This window comes from Atractosteus spatula, chromosome 9 (genome assembly GCF_055471065.1).
Source record: "Atractosteus spatula isolate fAtrSpa1 chromosome 9, fAtrSpa1.hap1, whole genome shotgun sequence".
Lineage (NCBI taxonomy): Eukaryota > Metazoa > Chordata > Actinopteri > Semionotiformes > Lepisosteidae > Atractosteus > Atractosteus spatula.
This window is the reverse complement of record NC_142714.1, coordinates 15,541,133-15,566,304: the sequence shown is the minus strand read 5'-3', so window position 1 is coordinate 15,566,304 and position 25,172 is coordinate 15,541,133. Positions and strand designations below refer to the sequence as shown.

The 25,172-nt window shown below is 38.3% G+C and overlaps 3 protein-coding genes across 4 annotated transcripts in view; 2 read left to right on the top strand and 1 right to left on the bottom strand.

The window, feature by feature from the left end:
- Positions 1–2,295: 2,295 nt before the first annotated feature.
- On the bottom strand, positions 2,296–7,214 carry rhov (ras homolog family member V). Its single transcript, XM_088925583.1, has 3 exons — positions 6,840–7,214; positions 5,925–5,983; positions 2,296–4,247 (listed from the first exon to the last, which is right to left on the bottom strand). Exons 1-3 carry the CDS (start codon positions 7,039–7,041, stop codon positions 3,801–3,803), a joined length of 708 nt encoding a protein of 235 aa, XP_088781709.1. The 5' UTR covers positions 7,042–7,214; the 3' UTR covers positions 2,296–3,800.
- A 781-nt stretch (positions 7,215–7,995) lies between these two features.
- On the top strand, positions 7,996–14,984 carry vps18 (VPS18 core subunit of CORVET and HOPS complexes). Its single transcript, XM_088925699.1, has 5 exons — positions 7,996–8,404; positions 8,882–9,023; positions 9,358–9,449; positions 10,797–12,670; positions 13,283–14,984. Exons 1-5 carry the CDS (start codon positions 8,302–8,304, stop codon positions 14,009–14,011), a joined length of 2,940 nt encoding a protein of 979 aa, XP_088781825.1. The 5' UTR covers positions 7,996–8,301; the 3' UTR covers positions 14,012–14,984.
- A 3,171-nt stretch (positions 14,985–18,155) lies between these two features.
- ino80 (INO80 complex ATPase subunit) overlaps positions 18,156–25,172 on the top strand; it is a 56,362-nt gene continuing 49,345 nt past the window's right edge. The window contains exons 1-7 of one of the 2 annotated variants that reach the window (XM_088925051.1): positions 18,156–18,295; positions 22,755–22,938; positions 23,072–23,250; positions 23,350–23,417; positions 24,170–24,316; positions 24,734–24,854; positions 24,967–25,169. In XM_088925051.1, the coding sequence (XP_088781177.1) occupies positions 22,796–22,938; positions 23,072–23,250; positions 23,350–23,417; positions 24,170–24,316; positions 24,734–24,854; positions 24,967–25,169 (861 nt within the window). In that variant the 5' untranslated portion in view covers positions 18,156–18,295; positions 22,755–22,795. Of the gene's footprint in view, positions 18,296–22,751; positions 22,939–23,071; positions 23,251–23,349; positions 23,418–24,169; positions 24,317–24,733; positions 24,855–24,966; positions 25,170–25,172 lie in introns of both variants that reach the window. The other variant, XM_088925050.1, reaches the window with a different exon arrangement.

Sequence of the window (25,172 nt, the reverse complement as noted above, 5' to 3'; positions counted from 1 at the left end):
TAAAGCATTAATTAGTATCCTTGGATGACTACAACACCCCACCAGGACCATTATTTTTTTCAGTCTCTGAAAGAGTGATCTCTTCATTTCCATTCTAAAATTAATCTCAGCCCTCTTTACTAAGAATCAATAATTATGTAGCTACTGTATAAATTGCTGTACCTTGAATCTAAAGAAGCTCTTATGAGAGCAGTACTTGGGCTGCCTTCAGTTGGATATGTGTATGAGATTATATATATAAGGCAATAAAAAACATTTGATTTTGTTCTTCCCTTGATAACTTATTCAAAAGGATTTGTTTCATTCTTTTTTTTAACATGTATAAATGAGCAAACATACCCCCATGGGAGCTCCAGCTATAAAACAGCTGCAGTTTATAACCAGTTATAAACTCTGTAGTCACTGCAGAAACCTCAGACTGCAGTTTTTAGAAGAGGTGATGTTGTACTGACCAATGCTACATTCATTCCTTAATGGTTCTCTAAAAAGAGGTATTGTGGGGGGTGTTTAAATCCAATTATCCCATTTAAGAAGAGAAAGACAACAACTTCACTTAAACACTCCTAAATTCCTTTCATCACTTGCAACTGGTATCCAGTTGTGAGTTCCCTACAATTGTTAATTTGAGGCTTTTTCATCAGGAAGTTTCAATGGTTGGATTAGTACTTTCACCAATAAAATCTCCTGTTGTTATTCTCCTGACTCCTTCATTTGTGCCACAAACTAGGCACAAAGACATTATTGGTTCTTTTCTAGGGGGTTTTAAATAAAGCTTTAGAAAGCTCTTTAAGGGCATTTTTCATATTTTATATCACTAACATACTTATTGTGGAGTGCTAATTAATATTCAATTCTGTGTAGTGTTCATTTTCAATAAGGCTTATGCAACCTTTGGTAAGCAGTTGTTACCCCTTTTCCAGGAATTTTTAGTCTGGCAAAATAACAGCATCTTGAATTATTGTGTATTTCGAATACACAATAATCCATGTTACGTAAAAATCCACGTTACATAAAAACGTCTGCTCTTAGACATCAGGAAAGATTGCAAGTACAAAGAATTATTTTTTTAAATGTGTTATTTCTTTAATTTTAACAAAACAGATAATGTTTCCATATACTTTAAACCTTTTCAAATTACCTTATAAATGTATTCCCATATACAGTACATTATTTTTCTTTAGCAAATCCAGTGTGAGGGATTTACTTTATAGTCGTCTCAGATTAAATTATATTAAAACCAAATTAGTTTTAAGCATGTGTGGCATGCCGGTGCACTGGTTCGCATAATTTGTAAAAGGTTTAAACCATATGGAGAGGTTATCTGTGTGGCTAAAATGTCAAGAAATACATTTGAAAAATAATTCTAAACTGAGGCAGAATCTTCTATTTTAGAAGGGCTTTATTTAATTGGTTTTATGTGCTGCTTTGCTTTTCTACTCAACTCCACCCCCCCGACATCTACTGATTTTTTTACATACCTTTTGTAAAGGTCTTTAAGAAGCCACATTTAAACAGCACTATAAAAAAAATAAAGTTTCCTATTATTAGTAGTATTATTATTGCTGGCACCCTGCGTTCAAAGCCAGACCAGGAGTGCGATCTGATTGAAGTTTGTATGGGGTCTTCCTATGGCGTCATGGGTTTTCATCAGTCACTCAGGTTTTCTCCCAATGTCCTGCTAAGACACACTGGTAGGTTACTTGGCTCCTGGGAAAATTGGCCCCGTTGTGAATTTGTGCACACCTGTGACTATGTGTGTGTCCTGCAATGGACTAGCAGCCTGTCCAGGGTGTATCCCAGCTTGCACCCAGTGCTTGGCCGAGATGAGCTCCATCTCTCCAAGACTCTGAATTGGTTGAAAATGGACAGATGGATACTTAAGCACTCTGAATATATTACTTGAAACATTTCTCTATATATACACAGTACTGTGTACGGAGTCTTCTATACTAGTGTGCACTTTATGTTCCCCTTAACTCTAGATTACTTTTTTCTAAGACTACATGACCTTCATTCTTTGCCGATTGTATGCGAGCTTCCATACACGCATGTAATGTTATACAGGCTCCATATTTATATTGCTCTTGGCATAAAAGTTGTAAATTTCACATCTGAATTAGTCGGATGACATTTCCTTGATCTTGTGAAACTTGACAATGATTATTATCATTGGTAACAAATTACAAGTACTATTGGTTTTTTTCCAAAATATTTTAGAACTTTGTTGCAAAAGAAAACAACTTGTACTGGATGATTTTTAAAACATTTACATTATAGCAAGCAACACAGTGAGACTTTCTGGAGATTTAATAATTTATTTTCCAACACTTCATAAAAAAAAATGAACCTTCTAAATATGAAACTTCTTTCCAAAGAAAATGTAAAAAAAATGTGAAAATGACTGAATTATAACTGAAAAGTTTGCTGTATAAAACTATCATTTGTAGATAAATTACATGTCATTAAAGTCTAGAATTGTGTTGTTCCTCTTATCTACAGATATCAAATATCAAAGTAAAATTCTCTTTGCAGACAAGTCCCTACAGTCCACAAATCAAGTTTTGTTCTTTTACAATGAAGAGGAAAAAAAGACCTATTACCTTCTCGTTTAAAGAAATAAAAAAGCAAAACTATTTATATAACCAAATAGTGTTGCATTTCAGGATAAGGCTTGTTTTTAATTAAAAGCTTCCACAAGAAGCAATAAAACTTGCCGTTCGAACAGGATTGAACTATTAAGTCAATAGCTAGAACTGGGTACTTCAGAAAAATCCAAAAACATACTAATAAGTATCCTTTAACAATAAAAGATTTTGATCACAATTAGGAGCAATATGTCAATGAATAACAATCAGTTTAAAAGTGTCTTGTCAAAGGTTTGCTTGTGACTTGTGGATTGCATTCTCTCTTCACTGATCCATATTTTTCTGAAGAATATAACAATCATGGAAGATCTCCAAGATTATTCTCAATAATCTTTTACAGATTCCCCAAATTTCCCTTACACGCATTTTGTAGTTTAAGTCACAGATACAGGAAATTAGCAGTATATTTGTGGAAAACATTTCCCATACAGTAGAAGAGTAAATATGTTTTGCATACGTAATTATGGCCATTAATCTCCTTAAAAGCTTGCTCTAGTCTTTTTCTTTTTTAAAATAGTTTAAGGACTGCCGGTGTATAGCCAATTAAAAATTTAAAGTGCAATCATTCAGGGAGGTGCCAAATCTAACACTAGAGCTGTTAGTTGCAATTGTAGGTGCTTGATGTATTTGGGTGCTCAATCAGATTCGGAAGAGTTCTTCCCTAGCCAGCCCAGCTAGGTTCCATAAAGAGCTCCTCGGAGAGCCACAAATTCTCTCAACAGATATCCAGGACAACCTGTGTAAGGAAACGGGGCCTCAGTACCTAATGTCTGGATGGATCTTGATCATTCTGTCACCTAAGGCTCTACAGTAGCCTTTTTACATTAATGAAATGATATAATAATATCATGACCTTTGAACTAGAGCCCTGATTTGCTACATTTTAAAATCCATGATGTGCATTTCTCAAACAGGAACCAATGCAAAATGATACATCAAAGAACAGTCTCGTTAGCTCTTTTTTTGCATTGGAAAATATGCTGTGTAAACATTTTCATTCACCTAAGCAAGCAATCTGTTGAAGTGAGCCACAGGCTCCCAAGTCCCACAATCCATCACTCTTGCCTTTAGGCAAGACCCATGGCAGAGCTGTGGGTCCAGTGTCACGTTGCGAGTCAGTAATAAGTTAATTCAGGCCAGTTTGGTCTTTTAAAGTCAGACAAAACAGAAAAACTTTTTCCACCCACATTTTGAAAAGGTCTTTGTGCGGTCTGTGGACATTTTCAGTTTCTTTTCCTGCCGGGCCTTGTATTTGATCGCTGCGAAGATGGCCGAGTCAAAGACTTCCTTCAGGTTTTTCTGAGTCAAGGCAGAGCATTCCACATAGTCCTGGGCCCGGATCTTCTCCGCAAGATTTCTAGCGCAAGATTTAAGCACCGGTTTGACTTTACGTCGATCCAAGTTGATGAGCACATTGACGTCATGCCTCAGGTCAGCTTGGGTTCCCACAAGGATGATGGGTGACGAGGGGTTGCAGGCCCGGATTTCCGGGATCCATTTCTCGCTTATGTTCTGGAAAGACGTAGGGTTGACCACACTGAAGCACACGATGAAGACGTCTGTACCAGCGTAGCAGAGAGTTCGAAGTCGATCAAACTCCTCCTGGAAAACACAGGACATGGGTGCATTTAGAACGTATCGCAAACCAAGTCAATTTTATTTTGACCACAACAAGTGGTCAAAAGTGCACTTTCACAGCTATTGACACGGACTATACAATAAAATAATAATGCATTAGTGTAAGTGGAGGTAAAGTAGTTTAATGCGTCAGAGTAACAATGTAACCATCAGGCACAGAGGAGAAAAATACGTCTCTGGGGGCCCCCCCAAGGCCCACATGTAAGCAAAAAACAGCGGAGCCATAGAAGGGCAACAGCCAGTCACTCAGAAGTGGATATCCCTACATCTAAGTATGGAAACAATTTTTCTACAAAAATTAGAAATCTAGAATGTGCAGTAATGAGAAGCTATGACTTCCCTTGCAACCCTGTACTGGATAAAGCAGCTTCAAAACTGAATGGATGGATATAGTAATAAGCATTACATCATATTAAACAGATAAGAATTTCTATGGCACATGAAAGTGGATATTAAATTCATGAACATACTTTGCTCCAATGTGATAAAGAGGAGTGGACAGTGAAGGAAAAAAATATCCATGTATAAAAAGACACATATGTCTTGTGTAAATACAAAGGTTTAAAAGAACGTACAATAAATGCGTACTCTGAAATTGTAATATTTGTATTTAAAAAGACAATAGTTGCGCATTTACCGATTTCCTGCACAAGTTGTACTGCCAATAAAACTGATTTCATATTGACTTACTAATTTGTCCAAATTATTATCTATTTTATCTGCAATGTTTACATTTGATGTTTATAGAAGGCAGACATGACTGATAACTCTCTCTTTAACTGTGAAGCGGTTCAGTTTGTTTCAAATATATTTTTAATGTAATATAATAAGTAAATTGCTTAATGTTAAGAAACCGTAGTTTCTGCAGTTACGGAAACCAGTGATCACACAGTGATTCAAGCCTTGGATGACTCACCAGATGATACACAGAAGTATTAATTACAGCAACAGAGTACTGAGTAACACAAGGAAACATAATCCCTTCCTTCCCATGAATCTGAACTTCTTTAGTGACATAATCAAACGTCAGTAGGTAATTACTTCACCATTATTAGCAAAGAGGAATAAAAGTATAGCGTGCCTGCTGGACACACTGCCAAAAAATTACCCAGGTTGACACTGCATTTCAGTGATAGCTAATGTGGTTCCCCATATGTAAAGAGCTTTTGGAGTGTCTTTTTCATTTCAGGGAGTTTTGCATTTGTTTTTCAGGTGTATAGCAGAGCAGGTTCGTGCTATATATTAGGGAGTGAAAGCACTCCGTAATAAAGGGCATTTCATAATCTAAGGTAGCGTTTCTAAATGCTCAATGCCCGTTCCTACGAGCACATGCTCCAGGATGAAAGGGCGCTCTCCTCATTTCACATCTTACTGCCATCTCCTTTTAAACAGACATGCTCGAATGAAAGAATGCCTCTGTGAAATGAATGGCTCGTTTCAAAATTCGTTACGTATGCTGGATTATACATCTCATTTCAGTACTAAGGAGCTTTACACCATTACACAGAACGAAAAGACGTGGCAGTGAACACGTTTGTTTTACCATGGCGCGTCTTAAAATGAATACACAAGAAACACAACGGTAATGCTCAACTGTAGAGGAGGGAATCTTAATTTGTATTATTCAATAGTGATTCATACCTGTCCTGCAGTATCGCAGAGCTGGATTCGTACTGGTGTACCATCGACCTGCACGTGTCCTGTGAAAGGATGCACACAGAAAAGCGCACGTTATTCCAGTCCTTTGAAAGGTTTTTACGCACACACCTCCTGTTAACTGTAATGCTTGAACAGTCCAGAAAATAATAAAGAATTTACACCATGGTCATTTAATTTAAAATATGCTAACATTTAAAATACGTATAGCTGAGAACAGGAAAAAAACTCCCCTAGCAACTGATAAACTACAGAGAAAGTTGTAGCCAATGCAGCCAACATTTTCTAAAAGCTCTCCTATCCAATGAGACTAACTTCACCTTGAGTCCATAATTATAATCTCATAAGGCACCAGAACGTATTGAACTAATTGTGGCTCATTAAATTAGACTCGTTCTTAATTAGAAACATAGCTTTTTCGGCAAGGGTATATATGCGGTATAGTAGATTAGGATAATCGAAGATTTATGGTTTAATGCTAAAACGCATTTTTCAAAAAGAGTGCAGAGATAATTGATTTAACTGGTTTGGCTAAACCTCCCTCCCAGGCTCGTGTATTAACTGTACCATATCTTTTTTTTTTTAATCCAGGTACAATCGCTTGCTGCAGTATCCTTCTCTGTATACTCCTACAGCAGCAAGCACTCCTTCTTTCACACTAGATTAAGTACGCAGAAAACAATAGTAACTAAATAACTACACTAGCAGCTAAAAAAAGCACATAAACAATTTATAATTTAATTAAATCATGTATTGTCAGTGACGTTTAGTAATTAGGTAGAGGCAATGCAAAAGCAAAAACCCCAACGATACCGCCAAGGGTAATTAACTTCATTCATCTAATATCGGGTTAAGTTTCTTGGCACGACTTTTGGAACCTGCCACTCTGTTGCTGCTTACCCGAGAAGATGTCAAACGCAGTCGGTTGGTATTCCATGGGGTATCCGTTGGTTGTGTAGCTCACAATAAGACTGGTTTTTCCGACTGCGCCGTCCCCAACTAGCACACACTTCACCTCGGGCTCCTGACTCTGGCGGTCCAGGGATGGGGGCAAAGTCGGCAATGTGCTCTCTTCACAGAGATATTCCATTTGCGGTGGCATTTCTTAATCAGTGCAGTACAATTTACTGTTGTTGTATAGTGGGTATGCACTGTTGAGCAGAAGTTGGACGCCAGGGATGGATGCGTAACTCCAGAGAGGTGGGTGTTCCTCTTGTCTACCATCGGTTAAACACAATCTTGGTGCTTCTTTGTCCTGCCGTCTAATGGGATCTGACACTCCCACGCCTGTCGCCGTCCCTTTAGTACCAACTTTCTGATCAAACAAGTCGTAATTTGCATGGCCGCTCCCCGAAGCAGGAAGATAATGGTGCAGTTAACAGGCGAGCCTCGGTGGGAGGTGTACCCAAACCAGACAACTGGCGCTACAGTCTTTTTGAAAAGTACATTTTACATTACACCGCTGAAACAATTTTAATAGACTTTGAAACAGTTTATTTATGGTAGATGTAGGTGGATGAGATTTTTGTTGTCATTCGTCTTATGTGCTGTAGCACTTGCAGTTTTACAGTCCTAATTGCACATGGAAATAAGCGAGATGACCAGGTTACATCACGGGGCCTCTCGCAGAATTTACTGCTGCAAACAGTGCCTTCGCTTTCTCGTGTGTTTCCAATAGGGTTTCATTTTTCAATTAGCTTCAACAAAGTGTCAATAGTGTAGCGGGCCTGGTGCCAATAAATCACTCAAGTAGACGCAGCTTTAAATGGTGGAAAATGTGGGTCTGTGATGCATATGAGTACTCCTTGTTCCTTTAAAAAACTTCCTTTATAAGAAGAGAATTTATCTGTAGTTAAAGTGTTTGTCTGGACCTTCGAAGTTTGTACTGAGGATATTTAATCGTTCTATAAATATCCAACTGAGGCACTTAGCTCCAGTTAATTGTCAAGTAGGCCATCATCATAATCACATTAGCTAACAGCGCCCTCCTGTGGTGTAACTTGTGCAAAATTTGACTTCAATCTTCATTGTTGTCACCCCTATCATGTGATACGAAAGGGGTCAGCTGATTTGAATTGCACTGTCGTTCAATTACAAAGTCGGAGCGATTTGTTGCGTTTAAAAGCGATATTGTCCGAACTGTACGAATTGTATGGATGTAGTATTATTTTTTTTTAAATCAGAGGCCATCATTTGCTAACACAAACTGTCAGTACTGTTGTTTGCATACCACAAGAGAGACAAAACGCGGAGAAAAGAGGAAATCATTTTCACCCTTCTCTCTCGAGACATGGTAGTGCAATTACGACCTTTGTAGATATTTGACCATTTTGTTCATTTCAAGACCTGTATAAATAGATCCATGGCTTCAATACTTGATGAGTATGAGGATTCGCAGAGCATCCGACACTCCATGCAGCAAACTACCCGCCTCTCTGCCTCCAACATCGGAATTACTCATTCAGGTAAAGTCGGGGGTAAGGGCCTGTAACAAGAAAGAGCAGTTCATGTTTTCCTTTCTACTTGTTCTTATTTAAAATGAAATCAGTATGAATATGGTAAACATGAATGCCTTTAGAAATGGAGGATACGTTCAGCAAGACGTGAATTTGCATGTAATAGACAAGGATTGTTAGTTGATACGAAGCCTTTGCGTTGTTTACTCCTTAATATATTAATATTGACTTTGACTTTTATCCAGGGTCTTTGACAGTAGTTTTATGACGTCTTTCGCAGTTTGTTGTCCATGTGTCACTTATTCAAATTCTGACAAAATTATGATCTATACTGTAATCAATTGTTCGGTGATTCACTGAGTTCAGATGGCAAGCCGGCAGAAGTGAAACATCAGTCTTTTCAATCAAAACAATTGAACAGAGATCTGTTTTGCTGTCGGATACTACGGTTTTGGGAACTTTACTCTGGTTTAATTTTTATTCTAGGATTTGTGAATGCCAGGTTGGAAGAAGAGAAGCCAATATTTAACAAGCAAAGAATTGATTTCTCTCCTCCTGAGAAGATTAACCACTTTGCAGTCTGTAATAACCAGCTGTGTATGAGTCTTGGGAAGGACACTTTGCTGAGGTACTGTTATAAAATATTAAGTGTTTATGTTGCTGGTATCTCAGCTTGACTTCGTTCTGGCGATACAATTGCTACTGAGGTCCAATGTAAGGGCCAAATCAATGTTTCCACAATTGTTGGTTCCTGGGTGTGTATCTGAATGTGTCAAAAACATTGTTACTATAAAGACAAACTGCATGTTTCTTAGTCACATAATTAATTTGTATTGATAGATTGAACTATGGTGATGAGGAAGAGGTTGTCCCTGATATTAAAGACCTGAAAACACTGTTTCTTCCAGAGAGTTTTGCTTATTACTGAATATATAAATAATATTGGCATCATTTTGTTGCAGGATTGATCTTGGGAAGCCTGATCAACCTAATCAAGTTGAACTTGGACGTAAAGATGAAGCTAAAGTACACAAACTCTTCCTTGACCCTACAGGTAAAAAGCAGCTTGGGTTGTTATTTAAGTGTATTTCACCTAAATCTTGCATAATTAATTTGCATTTACAAAGTTTAAATTCAGTATACTGAAAGTGCAATTTTTTTTTCATTAAAGCAGTCATTGTTGCTGCCAATACAAAGCTGACTGAATTTGGCAGCTAGATGAAACTGAATAAGCAGACGAAATATAAAACACTGATTTAAACTTTTTTGGAGGAGTAATTGCTGAACAGTATGAAAAACTATAACACGTCTTTAAGCTGTAGTGTGTGTTGTTTTATGTACCTTGCCATCTTCTGGGTTAAAGACTTTTTATGTTTTATATATGTATACTGTACACCTAATCCTAGTTTGATAAGGAAAATGGGATTGTCTATTGTACAAGAAGGTATGTAAAACAGTCATTATTTTAACCCCATTTCAACAGAATACCACAGTGACTGCACATTTCTCGTCTTTTCAAAATGTGAAACAAGTGATATTGAGATTGCAAGATCTCGCACACCCATTATCTTTGTTTCACAGGAATTTAAAAGGAATGTGGTTACTATTGTCTACATTCTGTCCACATTCTATTGTCACTTGATTGCAAAATCTAATCACACTCAAGTCTGTCTTGTCTGTCTGTCAAGGTAAGAAGTATCAGAGGCTTATACTGAAGAGAAGTTGGCATATTTAAATCTGGTAGAATATTGGTGGTGCAGATGTTTTTAAGCTTTGGAACAGTAAATGGATCATTTTGCTCTCCACACCAATAGTTGTGTGTAGGTGCTGGCTAATAAAAAAAAGACTGGATATGTTGTTGCATGTGGCTTCCTAAAGCAATGATGTGTGTTCTACCAATCAGTCTGAGAAAAAAATTGTGAACTTAAGTCGCACCACATCATAGACGTTCAATAGAATATAACTCTGGAAATAAATAGTATGAAGTCTGTAGTTATTTAAATTGGCATTACCCTCTTTTGCAATTTGGTGTAATTGACATTTCACTGGCACACGGTCATATGTTTTTTTTTTGTAATTCAAGTTTATGTATTATGCTGTGATTGTCAAATTGCAAAAGTAGGGTTTACCACTGATTCAATACATACAGCCAGGCTACATTTGGGGTTACTGAGTTTTGCATCCCCAGTCCCTGGACTGGACTTGGGCTTCCTGCTAAAGATATTAAAAGTTCTGTTTTTTAAGTTGTTTCCCTAGTATATATCATCTTTGTGAAAACTCAAATGTATGAGTCAAATTGATAATCCTGCAATGCCAGTAGCAGACAGTGGATCTTTATAGCTAACATGCCTTTGTTTGATTTGGAATACAGAATCCTTGCTGACTGAAATTGTTTCTGCAGGTGCCCACCTGGTGATCAGTCTGACGTCAAGCGAGTGCCTCTACCTAAACAGAAATACCCAGAAAGTACGAAGTTTGTCTCGATGGAAGGGGCACCTAATAGAGAGCATTGCTTGGAACAAACTACTGGGTACAGAGACCAACACGGGCCCCATCCTAGCTGGCACTACCCAGGGGCATATCTTTGAGGCTGAAATTTCGGCATCGGAAGGAGCAAGCCTTTTCAACACGAACCCGGACCAGTATTTTCGACAGGTGCACATGTTGGAAGAAGACGGCAAGCCGGCCCCTGTTTGCTGCTTGGAGATTGACCGTGGGTTTGAATCAAAGTACTTTATCATTGCCACTACCCGCAAGCGCCTGTTTCAGTTCGTAGGGAAGGTAGCGGAAGGTGCCGAGCAGCAGGGCTTCAGCTCTATTTTCAGTCAAAATCAGGACCACTTTCCCAGCTTTCAGGAGTTCCCAGTCAGCATGGGCTACAGCGAGATTGCATTTTACACCTCCAAGCTACGCACCTCCCCAAAATCTTTTGCCTGGATGATGGGGAATGGAGTGTTGTATGGGAATCTGGACTATGGACGCCCTGATTCTCTGCTGAGTGATGTGGAGGTTTGGGAATATACCCCTGATATTGATTTCAAATTCAACAAGCCCATATCAATTGTCCTGACACAGTTCCATTTTCTCCTTCTCCTGCCGGATCGTGTGAAGGCTGTCTGCACTTTGAATGGGCAGGTTGTTTACGAAGATGTCTTTCCGGACAAATTTGGGCCATTGAAAAGGATGATTAAAGATCCGGTGGGCAGCCTGGTATGGATATACACTGAAAAGGCGGTTTTTCGCTATCACATTCAAAGAGAGGCGCGAGATGTCTGGCAAATGTACATGAGCATGAACAAGTTTGACAGGGCTAAAGAGTACTGCAGGGATAGGCCCGAATGTATGGACATTGTCTTGGCCAAGGAAGCAGAGCATTGTTTCCAGAATAAGAAATACCTGGAGAGTGCAAAGTGCTATGCCCTTACACAGAACTATTTTGAAGAGATTGCACTGAAATTCATTGAAGCCAAACAGGAGGAAGCCCTCAAGGAGTTCCTTATAAAGAAACTCAGTATCCTTAAGTCCAGTGAGAAGACCCAAATCACCCTGCTGGTTACATGGCTGACTGAACTGTACCTCAACAGGCTGGGGATTCTTGAAGGAGATGAATTGAAACGTGTCACTTTCTTGGAAGCAAGAGAAGAGTTCCGCAAGTTCCTAAGCAGCCCCAAAAACAAAGAATGCCTGTACAACAACAGAACCACCATCTATGATCTGTTGGCCAGCCATGGTAATGTGGACGACATGGTGTACTTCTCCGTCATCATGCAGGACTACGAACGAGTCGTCTCCCACTACTGCCAGCACGATGACTATGAGGCAGCCCTGGATGTCTTGTCGAAGCACGCAGACGAGAAACTGTTCTATAAGTTCTCTCCCGTTCTCATGCAGCACATCCCGAAAAAAGTTGTGGATGCTTGGATCAAGATGGGGAAAAAACTAGATGCCAAGCAGCTCATCCCTGCTCTGGTTAATTACAGCCAGATTGGCAGCACAGAGCAAATTAACGAGACCATACGCTACATGGAGTTTTGTGTGTATGAAGTGACTGTGACAGAAGAGGCAATCCACAACTACCTCCTGTCCCTTTATGCTAAATACAAACCTGAATGTTTGCTCTGGTATTTGGAGCAGGCTGGAACTCACTCTAGTGAAATCCACTATGATCTGAAGTACGCACTGCGTCTGTTTGCAGAGCACGGCCATCGCCAGGCCTGTGTTCACGTTTATAAGATAATGGAACTTTATGAAGAAGCTGTGGATCTGGCACTGCAAGTATGACACTCTTTCATTAATTGCATTTTAAGTAGTTGTAAATGAACGATTGTAGCCACAGTTATATCCATTAATTTTGTCAACATGAGTAAGAACATGTAGCATTTATCAAGTACAGATAAATACTCGGAATAGATAGATACTTTATTGTCTACTGCTGTGGAAATTTGTCTTTGGCTTCTCCCACAGAGGTGCGAAACACAGAGGGAAAACAAAGAGTCACAAAAAGTCACATGAAATCACAACAACAGTATGTGATACATAAATAGCTGGATAAATAAATAGGTAGAGGGAGGAATACATCTACATACCTTCATTGAGTAGTTTTATCGCAGAGGGGATAAAGGACTTGTTATAAATGTTTTTATTTGAATCATATTCATCAGGACAAATGATGTTGGAATACATGTATGACTGAAATTCTTAAAGAGGTGTACATTTTAATTATACAATAGTTTGGTGGATTACATACACCTGTATTGTAAAATCATTGTAATTATTTTTTATTTTTAAAAACTTTTACCAAGTGTAAAGACCATAGGGTAAACTAAATGCTGGTTTGATTTGCTTTTAGTTGAACAGTATTCAAATTATTATTTTTTTTTCTTGTAGGTGGATGTAGACCTGGCCAAGTCATGTGCAGATCTGCCAGAAGATGATGAGGAGCTGAGGAAGAAACTTTGGTTGAAGATCGCCCGTCATGTGGTTCAAGAGGAAAAAGATGTCAAGAAAGCCATGAACTGCCTGTCCAGCTGCAATTTGCTGAAGATTGAGGACATTTTGCCTTTCTTTCCTGACTTTGTCACCATCGACCACTTCAAGGAGGCCATCTGCAACTCCCTGGAGGAGTACAACAAGCACATTGAGGAGCTGAAACAAGAGATGGAGGAAGCCACAGAGAGCGCCAAGAGGATCCGAGAGGACATCCAGGAGATGAGGAACAAGTATGGTGTGGTGGAGTCCCAGGAGAAATGTGCCGCCTGTGATTTCCCCCTGCTCAACCGCCCATTCTACCTCTTCCTCTGCAGCCACATGTTTCACTATGACTGCCTCTTGCAAGAGGTGAACCCTCATCTGTCCTCTTACAAGCTTACCAAACTAGAGGAGCTCCAGAAAAAGCTGTTGGCTACGAGCCAGCCCACCAAGGCCCGGCATCGGCAGAAGGAGGAGGACACCATTAGCCTTGGAAAAGGGCAGCCGAGTCGAGAGCAGATCAAGTCAGACATTGACGATATAATAGCTGCAGAGTGCGTGTACTGTGGGGAGCTGATGATCAAATCCATTGATAAGCCGTTCATTGACCCACAAAAGTATGAAGAAGAAAAATCAAGCTGGCTGTAAAATGTGGAAAAAGGTGTGATTTGAAATGGATAGCTAAAAGACTGGAGAAAAAGAAAAGCTCACTGTAAAAGTTTGTCAGTTACCCTTCTGCTTGGTATTTGGTGACAGCTAAACAGGAGTAGCTAATCTGCTTGCTTGGAGGACTATTGCTGCACTGCATGAAAATTCAGCCGAAGTTGTAAAAGAATGTTATCAACAATGTTTAGCTGTTGCATCTAATGATACTGGCATAGCTCCCTTACCTGTTTTAAGCTTTGAGTGCATCCTTTAGGTTTCAGTGTAGCGGTTTTCCCTTAGTGTTCCATTAATACCCTCGTTCTGTTCACCATTTTATGCTTAGCTTATCTGAATCGATGCAACTCCAAATGTTTCTTTTATGCTTAAAATGTATTTGTGAGTGCCACCAGTATGAAGTGACTGTGGTTCGTAATCAGACCTGCATTTGTATCTTGTAATTTAGATACGAAGACCGATTTGTTGTAGGATGAGCATCTGGCATCAATTCAGATCCACTAAATCCAATCCAGTTTTAAAGCATTTAGTTTAATGCTGTGAGTAATCACAGTTGATCAGAATATGATTTAAAGTGTTATTTTTGCTATCCTTGTTATTGCATCACTTTTCTTACCATCTATGATCAAAGATGAAGTAATTATTGCCTACAGAGTGACCTCTTACTTATAAGCGATGCACTACTCCTTTAAATATTGTATTTTCATTATGAGACAAATTAGATCTTATGTGGACATGTTCAGTTGACTTTTTTTTAATACATATTGCTTCATACTCTTTGTAAATCAATGCCACAAGCCTTGTTTTTTTGTTTAAGATCTTTGATTTTATAAAATGTACTTTGTTCCCATCCCTATTTTTAGAAAGTAATGTTTGGAAACTTAATTTAACAAAGTTATGTGCAAGCTCTAAAACTAATTCACCTTGCCGATTAAAGAACATGATGCATCTTGGTAATCAGCCCTTTTACTGTATTTTTATTTTAAGAACAAAAGACAAGTTACTAACGGGAGAAGACCATTTGGTCCATTTGGCAGATAGTATAAGGTTACAGCAGAATGGTTGGGTAGCTTGTTCTATACACCCACAACCCTTTGTGTAAGGTGCCTCCTGTTTAGAGATTTGCGTGCACATCCATGTAGTTTCCACTTCGACATGACTGTTAATTCTTAAGAAGCTCTATGAGTTAACTTTGTCAATGCCTCGGAAGATTATGAAGCTTTTAACTCAAAGGATATTTAAAAGATATATTTTTAGTATTAATGGAAAGCGGACTTAATGAAGGCATGCAAGACACTGTAATGTTTTTGAAGCAGACTCAACCAATTAAAACTAACATGTCCTTCATTCACAAGGCCTTGTTTTTTCCAGGACTTTCGGTGAAGCTATGCTGCGTATATTTTACACCAGAATGTTTACATAAAATGACCTAGAGGTAGCCCATATGATTTGTATCCAATGATTCATTCAGTTATTAGAATTAATAATACTTAAATGAATCACTAACAGTATTAAAAGTTATATCTCAGACTTCTATAAACCTACAGTTGTCTGTATTTAAAGTTTTTATGATGTGGATTGGTTATTTCAGTTGTGTAAAATATTTACATAGCATAAAAAGAAAGAGCTACATTCATCATAACGAACTTGTGATTTTCCAGGCAGCTTTGGAAGTATTCTATGATGCAGCTTATTTAATTTAAACCATCAGATAAAAAGGTACAGACCTGAAAGGTGTACAGAATATTTTTCCCTTTTGAAATTTCAAAAATAGCTGAAAAAATGAGTGCCCAATTCACAGCAAAAAGAGAGGAACACCATCCTTCAGAGATTTGTATTTGTGCATTCTAGGCTTTTATTAAGATACATTTTGAGATACTTTTTAAGACACCTTTTGCCAAATGTTTTTGAAATACAATCACAATGATTTACTGCTTTAGTTCTAGTGTTGTTGGCAATGGTTGTAGTTATGTGTTAAGTCTGTAATAACTTTTCTCTGCTTTGTAAAAGTAAAAGATTTTCAGGGAATTCCTCATTTTTCTGATGAGCAAAAGCCCTAATTTCGATAAATGTTATAATTTACAACTCCTTTTACACAGTTATCCATACATTATGTTACAAATGGCTTTCACATGCCGTACAAGGCTACTGTGAAAGGCATTCAGCTTGATGTGATTTAAAGAACAAGACATCCTGAATATTTTTTGGAGACCGTTGACTTATTCATTACATCACTTTCTATTTTGTATAGTTTTAAAATGGAAAAAAAATTGTGCTAAAATGTTCAAGTTAAGAAATGGTAAGAGGGTGATAGATAGCATTTCTTTGTTTTGCTTGTATAGCCATTTTATATGAAGTAGTTTATGATTACAGATTATCGCAAATCATTTGATTATCGCCGTTCTGCAAGTGGCACACAAAAGAGGTGAGATATATTTATTAGGGTACTGTAAAGTGTTGATATGGTATTATTGCTAGTTGCCAATGTTTCATTTATGAGAGCTTCACAGTTTCATGGGCTTTAGGGATTCGTTTGCTTTGGCTGATAAGTACCACCTCTGAAAAACCTAACTAAAGTGGAAATTGTTTAAACATTGAATTGTATTTCAGATGAGGTCTTAAAGGATTTAACGGTACTCATTAAAACTTTTACAGGATGTGGTCTTGAACTGTATTTATTTGTGAGTATAAATAAACAATGGAAAAGCACACAAATTCAAAACTGTAACATTCCAGGCAAATTAGAAATATAGTATTGGATGTGAATGCAGGTAAATCTCTAAACTGAAGCAACATTCTCTGTGATTACAGCTGAATAGAAATTGTAAATGAAAATTGACGTCCAAAAGTAAGTTTGACGCCCATTAACTTAATATTCTCTTTAATATAGTGTACAATACCAAGCGAGTAAAACTAGGGAGGTCGAATTCAAAGGTCCAGCATTCCGTTGTAATTTTTTTCTTTATCCCTAGCAGATGTATTGATTTTACTTTCCTTAATGGTTTTAAAACGGAAGAATTTTCTCTGTGTAAAGGAGTTACCTATCTTCCCGAGTCAATCCCATGTGTAACTGATACTAAATTTGTATTTTAAATGTACTCGTAAACCGACAGTTTTGTAGTAAAATACTTTATAGCACTACGTGTATTGCTTTTTTTAACCTTTTTGAATTAACTATTCCACCAGCGTGTTGGTGGAAACAAAATGTAACAGTAAGAAACGGGCAATTTCTTCCCCCCCCCCAAACTTATTCTTCGTGCGGAAATGCTTATGTTCAATGGTTATGATTTCGGGCTCGGCTTTGTTTTTTTGACATCTTGAAACCACAACTCACAGATTTCTTAAAGTTTGCACACAGGTGAACCATAACAAATATCAGGGGGAAAAAATGTTAGAAGATGGATATTAATAATGTAAGGAATAACCTCTAACGGTTAAAATTAGTTTAGGGGTTTATTATTTCAGTTAATCAAAATCCACCATTACAATACTAGTTCAGATGTAGACATTTAGATTCATTTTCAAACTAGAATACCGTATAAAATTAACTTTTTTTGTAATACCGAAATCTGTTTTGATTTTTTTTATCATTTAGTGTTAATTGCAGTAGCAGTTGGATTAGTTTAAAGTTGTGAAATTATTGTATAATTACTAAGATTATATTGGACGAAGTGATATTTTATAACTGACTACGTAAAATTAAGATTTATAATTTGTGACTTTATCAATTACAGAACAATTCTTGCAATCTGAAGGCGGAAAGCAATTTTTAATAATTCAATATTCAATTTCCGGAATTGTTCGAAATATCGCGAGAATTAGTGGGAAAGGAGACTTTGCCTCTAAACAACGTCATTCGCAGTTCGGCAATCTTCGTTATTTTCAGACCTAACCAATCGAGTTTGGATAGTATAGATGGAGAGGTTTAGAAAACGTGTTTAAATTAAGGAATTCCATTATGTGCATTATTTTATTATGTCCATTCTATGTTGGAAGCGTTTGTGTTGAAAATATTGTTTCGGACTAACTTAAAAGCGTCTATACCACTCTTGCTATGTGTTCTGTGTTTGATTATTAGCCCTGTTCCCTGCTCTCTCCTCGCCATGGCGCCGTGTCCCTGCTCTCTCAGTTACTGAAAGTGGCCGCCTCTCTGCTGCTGCCGGCCCAGCGCTCACACACTCGCTCGTTGCCCAGCACCGCCATCTTGGAGACAGAGAACTGGGAGCCGGCAGCGGCTGAGAGAGAGAGAGAAAAGGGGACCCGGGGGCCAAGGTGAGCGAGTGCTTATGAGGAACATGGTGGGGGAGCGATGGGGGAAGATGGCCGGGAGGGAGAAAGAATTGTAGAAAGCGGGTACAGGAGAGCGGAGGGAGAGACTCGGCGTAAGGACGAGTGAACCGGAGAGAGATCCAAAAAAGGATCCAGGCCTCGCTGGAAAATCCCAAAAAAGCCTTGATCTCAAAACCATTGCAAGTCCCAAAAACTAAACTCATTTAACGTTAATGGTGGTTGCCTTAAAGTGACAGAACCAATTTTAATTATCGAAATATCGAAAAGCAAGTTTTAATCGATTGGTTAAAATAAAACAACTCTTCAGTTGAAGGCCTAAATTCACCTCTAAAGCCTGAGATTTAAAAGGATCTCTTCTGTGTGGGGTAATCTTTTATAGAAACAATCCTGTTCTATGATTTCTGTGAGTAGGAGTTACCTCTACTTAGTTTAAATAAAGATCAGCATTCCTAGTGTTTTTGCATATTGCAAAAGCACGCTTATTCCAGTGCGGAAGGAGCTCTAAAAATAGACTCGAAGTCTACAATGTATCCAAGGGAACATTTAATGTGCGTTTTTAAATACAGTATATTTTAGCCTGACATTCTATAAGATATCAGTAATGTTTGTAGATAGAATGATCATTCTGACTGTATTAGGAAGATTAGTATTATTATTAAATCAATACAAATACATACAGTAATCTGTCAATACAACATTCCCAGAAAAACCTTCGTAAAATCTGCTACTGACAATATTGGCTGTCAAATATTCATATTGCCAGCAACAGTACAGACATAATAAACGTTTTTGTTTGTGGTTGTGTGTGTAGTTACGGTCCCATTCAGTGTGTAATTGAATTAAACTCAAGATCGCCTGAATAAAAAATAAGTCGAATAACTATAATCCGAAAATATTCTGACATTAGTTCTAGTTTAGTAACTGGGCTTTTGGGAGTCACCGAGTTAAGTTGTCAAACAAAATGATGTGGTTTCAAAGGTGTAGAACCTGTATATTTTAAAATCAGTTTTTGGATACTGGAAAACTTTAAATCTATTGGTTACTCCCTCTCTCAAATATGAACCAACCCATGTACACCTCTTTCAGCAGGTAAATAAGTTATTACCTGATGATTATATACAGTATATAAGGTCATCGTCCCAGAGTTCCGCGGGGCGGCGCGTGCGCTACAATACGTTTCCTTATGGCTCCTTTGGTTCTTACGTTCTCAAGCTGAATCCTGTCCCGAACACCTAGGAATAGTGATATAGTACTCATTCAGAAATGCAAAGTATTTAAAATACCCCCCCCCCCCCCCCCCGCTATGCTAACAGTTGCTGAATTTGTTACATTAAGGGGTGTACGTTCATCATTACTGGAAGGGTTAAAAAAAACCCTCTTTGTTAAAGGACATAAGTACTTGGACCTGTGCTTTTAAAAGTCAGGCAGGACCTGAACTGCACACTTTAAATATGCATATAAGAAGAATCAACGTTTTGTTGCTGTACGTTCATTTTGCCTTACAATTTGCCCACTTGCTTGACCTTCGTGTGCTGTTACTGGGTATTTAAAGGTCAGCCTGGGTAAATACGTGTCTGGTAAATGGGTTTGTTTGGGCATTAGAGTACTTTGCATGCTTGAGTGAGGTTTCAGAACGTTTTGTTTAGGAACTTCAAAATAACAGGTTTTGTACACAGTTCTTCTGTATTTACCAGCTGTGTGTGACCTGCATTGCAGCACATAGCCAGGAACACAGGTTTGGAGAGAACATGTCACAACTCTGCAGTGACTAGACCAATCAAGGCACACTTATTTCCTACCAAGAGGTGCCAGAAAAAATATTCCAGTCAATGAAATTGTGATAAAAACATCATTCTAAACCAGTGTGTGTTTCCTTATGACTTTTGTATCTGAGTCATTTGGTCACCATTGTCTGGCCATTGAATCCTTTGGTTGTAGATTAAATTAGATTGGAATTAAAGATGAACTACAGTGGTCAAAGAGCCCATGAAAGGAACGAGCCTTATAAAAGAAAGCTTAAATGAATAGTATCTTTAGTTCTTAATTGATTTTAGATCAATTATTGAGATTATAGTTAGTATTTAAAGTACATGAGAGGAGTAAGAACGTTTAAGAAATATTTGTTTTTTTTAATATGGCAATTTGAATACTATTTTGTGATGGTGCACCTGTTTAGATCCATCAATAATAAAACAACAAATCAATATGTTAACTTATCTTAGGCGCTCAATATAAAACATATTTTATAATATATGGATTACATGACATTATATTATTACTGTACTTAAAATTAAATTTTAAAGGTGACATCTGTGTCTATGTGTGTCATTATACAGTACACATGTGCAGTAAAACAAAGCAATAGATGGACACACCTGTTCTTTTCACTGAAGTGGGAGTTACGCATAACATTTTTCTTCATCCAAGGAAAGATCAAATCCATATAGCTTCTGATTTAGTTTTATCAATTCAACACAAGGACCAAGACTACAGTGTCATTAATCTATAAGGCCCCTTTCTTTTTCAGCCAGACTGACACATTGGAATTCAACTAAACCCTCAAAAATAACTTATAATTAATATTTAACATTAATGAATGCTAATAATAAACTAGAAGAAACAATAGTAAGAGATCTGACTGTCAGCTGGATATTGGGTAGTAAAGATCAATTAAAGTAACAATTTCAGGGAGACGACTAACTTTTTTATTACCTTCAAAAAAATAAATTTAGCATTAGATGTTTTGCATCTGTTTGTTTCTTCTTGTTTATGGTTTACATGGTATCACAGCATTTACTTCAAGATTTCTGTAACCACCGTGCAAAGGGTAGATGGGTTTCCCCTAGAATTTAAGCCTATTGCTTTTATTTAACCTCGGTTATGGGCCAGAGTTATTATGGGAGGGATTTCCGCAGTTGGCTTATACTGTATGTCCGTTTGAGACAGAAATACACTTTTCTACATTATTCATCTTGATTTGAAGCCATTTGTTATTTTGACACGTGCTGGGAGTTTTCTGTAAGGACTTTCTTATTAAAAATTACTTTTTATTCTGCCCATGCTGTGTGTTTACACTTCAGTGAAAATTTTGTGTAGTGGTTGCTGGTGTGTAACCAGAGATTTAGTTACTATACTCATGAACCATTAACAGTTAATATACAGTGCTAACAGCATCTGACAGCGTGTGGCCTTTTAGAGGTCTCATGAGCTCATGGTAGCATTTACGTAGATAATTGCATCTGTGTAATCATTCATTGCTTATTGAACTAGCCTTGAGCACAGACGTGAGGAACAATGAATATATATAGTCATTCTGATGATAATGTGTTAAAGTGAATTATTATTAAACTGACTCCGGATCCTCAGAGGAAATTACTGATTAATTCATTAACCCCGATGCTGTGGTTGTAGCTCTTGATATGCCAGTGTCTGTACCTCAGTTACAGTACATAATTGAAGAATATTTTGATTTGTTTCTGTTTTCTTTAACATATTGGAGGTCTGGTTTTACCACTGTTTTTTATAAATAACTTTAAACTTCCAGCTTTTCTAGAAAACTTTAAAAAGCTTCCATTTAAGCAACATGTTTTTTCACATCTATGTATATAGAGGCATTCGTCTTTATTCTTGGGGTTAGTGGTCAGTAATAATAAAAAGCCTTTTTAAAATAGTTATTTACAAAGGACTTTGCACAGCCTTGAAAATAAAAATGCTGTGCGCATATAGCAGATTGTGCTGGAAGTGTTAGCAAATAAATGGCCTTTCCAGTATCCCCTCATTGACAAAGGCTCCCAGCATATAATTGTTGAGGATAATTTGGCTGCTTTCCTTTTCAGAACATGCTAAGTTTCATGATATACCACTTTGAATGAAGGGCCGAAACCTGGCAGTAGTTACTCTTGGAAGAGATGTTAGTGAGAACAGTATTGCTGCGGAACACTATTGCTGCGGTCTGTGTGGGTCCTAATTCCCCAGTATAGTGACGGGGACACTATACTGTAAAAAGGCGTCGTCCTTTGGATGAGGCGTAAAACCAAGGTCTTGACTTTCTGTGTTCATTAAAGATCCCAGGATGTTTCTTGAAAAGAGTAGGGGTGTTAAACCAGGTATCTTGGCCAAATTTTCCCAAGCCTTTACCAATAATGGACTCTTAATAATCCCCATCTGCTCTCCTCACTTACTGATACATGATGTGTGGTGAGTGTACTGGCACACTTTGGCTGCCATCGAATCATGCAGGTGGGGGCTGCACACTAGTGGTGGAGGGGAGGCCCCACCTTTGTATACAGTAAGTGTAAGGATTATTATTATTTCTTGTCTGGTTCTGTGGTGTAGATGGAGTCTAGAAATGACAAGAGAAAGTCATGCTTCTGGTACACAAAACGTGTATTTTTCCACAACAACATTGTGTTCATGGCTTGTTTGTTTTGCTTGAAAGTAGTGGATTTTGCAACCCACGTGTGGGTTTGAGAAAAGCTCCCTATGGCCTTGGATTTGGACGAAACAGAAGATGGTGTCTTTACAAAGCTGGCAAAGCCTCTCCACCTACAATACCTTGAAAAATCCCTGAAGCTGGATGCCTTCCTCCGTCAGACTGCATCTTTGTTCAACAGGAACATTTCGAGGTAAGGCCGTACAGACAATAAGAGAGCCCACAGGGTAGACGTGGTAGACTTGGGTACTGTGGGGGTAGAGGTTTTGGTAGCAGAGTGGACTTGTCATGTTGAGAGTGCTCAAGTTACCATCTTGTTTCCACAGTGATGACAGCGATGATGGCTTGGAGGAGGACCATTCCCTGACCCCCTCGGACACCTGTGGTCCCCTCCTGAGGGTGAAGGAGGAGCCCCTCGACACCGGGGAGAGGGGAGAGCCGTGTGGAGCTGCTGGGCTAGGATCGCTCCCGGACAGCCGCTCACTCAATGGAGCCCTGCCGCATGGTAGGAGGGAAAGCTGTTTAGCTTGCAGCCCTCCACACCTGTTAAGCCTGTCAATATTAAAGCATTATACATCTGACACATCTCTGTTTTCTTTCACAGAACAAAAAGTGGATAAAGCAAGTTTGTACAACTTTACAAAATTGAAGAAAAGTAGAAAATGGCTTAAGGTATTGAGGTTAATTTATATGTTTTTATGTAATGACAAGTAATATGTACAGTACAATTGATGTAGTTCAAGTGGGTAGCTGCGTCAACATGCGTAGGCTGCAAAGGAACAAGTAATTGGTTTATTCCACATTGAAAAGAGAAGAAGGGAAATGCAACATTTCAGCTGTGGAGCCTTCTTCGGGTGTGGTGTGACACCCAATGAAGGCTCCACAGCTGAAACTTGTTCCTTTGCAGTATAATTGATGTCCCATTCATTTTCAGACCTCTAACTCTGTAGCTGTTAATATAGGTTACTGGAGAAATTTCCTGATAGGGTTTTGTTTGTTTTATTAGAAAAAGCTGATTTAGTTTCAAAGTTTCATCAGATTGATATCTTAACCCAATGGCTGTGATCTATAAACACAAAGGTGGAGATACCCTAACAGCACATCTCTTAGGTGCTTGGGTATTGGGAGTGTATGTTAGAAAACCTTTTTTTGTGATGGACAAACTACAGAAGGTGATCTGCTTTCGGTTTCATAAACAAGCGGCAATACTAGTGACTAAAGAATAATTAACCTGAGATCTTAACACTGGAAAAAAAAACATTTTTAATGAATATTTTTATATATTTACACTTAGTATTTTGGTGTGCATTTTTATTGTTTTCTTGTATTTGAAAAAATAATGCTTCAGCATCTTTTTCCATCTTCGCAAACTGTAAGAAGGTGTGCGGCCGTACTGTGGGTAAGGAGTTTTTTTTTGCTTCCAGAGTGTATTGTTGAGCGATGACACCACAGACTCAGACTCCAATTCTGATGACGAGGAGTTCACCCTCTCTAAAGAGGAGCTGCATGACATGCTGAGGCTGCACAAACACAATAAGCTGCACCAGAGCAAGTTCCACGCAGACCGGGAGGTAAGTCAGGACTTCACCTCTCTCTGGCACTGTTCCCAACACAGAAGGATGAGGAAGCAAGAGGGTTTCCTAGCTGTCTCGTCAGGTGGGAATCACAAAACATCTTAACTCCAGAAAACATTCCAGGCCTGAGGATGGCGTCCTTAAAAGAAAATAAGTTTCAGCTTTAGTCTTGCTAAGTAGCACTCGTTAGCAACATGTCTTTATTGAATGTGCTTAAGGCCACACACAATCTTAATGTCTACAAATGTGTTCAGAAAGTATATTCCTATTATGTGATTCATAAAGGCTGAAATGCATTTGAATAGACCGTTAGTGCCGAAGCTGAACAGCAGCTTTGCCTAAATCTAACAGTTCTGCAACAGTCTTCGTAGACTTTGCTGCCCATTGCTCAGTCCACCCGTGATCCCGTTTCAGTTACAGCAGTACCAGTACTACAGCGCTGGGCTACTGTCCACTCACGATCCTTTCTACGAGCAGCAGCGCCACCTACTGGGGCCAAAAAAGAAGAAAATTAAAGATGAGAAGAAACTGAAGGGTAAGTGACCTTCTCGACAATTCATGTGTTGAGACGGGTGAGAGAAAAAGAACTCGTCCTAAAATCAGTTTCTCATTTTATTTCCATTCCTCCTCTAAATGGTGCGCTTTAGCCAAGCTGAAGAAGGTGAAAAAGAAGAAGAAACGCGACGAAGAATTCTCCACAGAGGGACGCACCTACACCAACAAAATTTTTGCCAAGTTCTCCCACGATGCCCCTTTGCCGGTATCAAAGAAGAAGCACCTCACTATCGAACAATTAAATGCACGTCGACGCAAAGTCTGGCTCACTATTGCCAAAAAAGAAAATCCCAAGGTA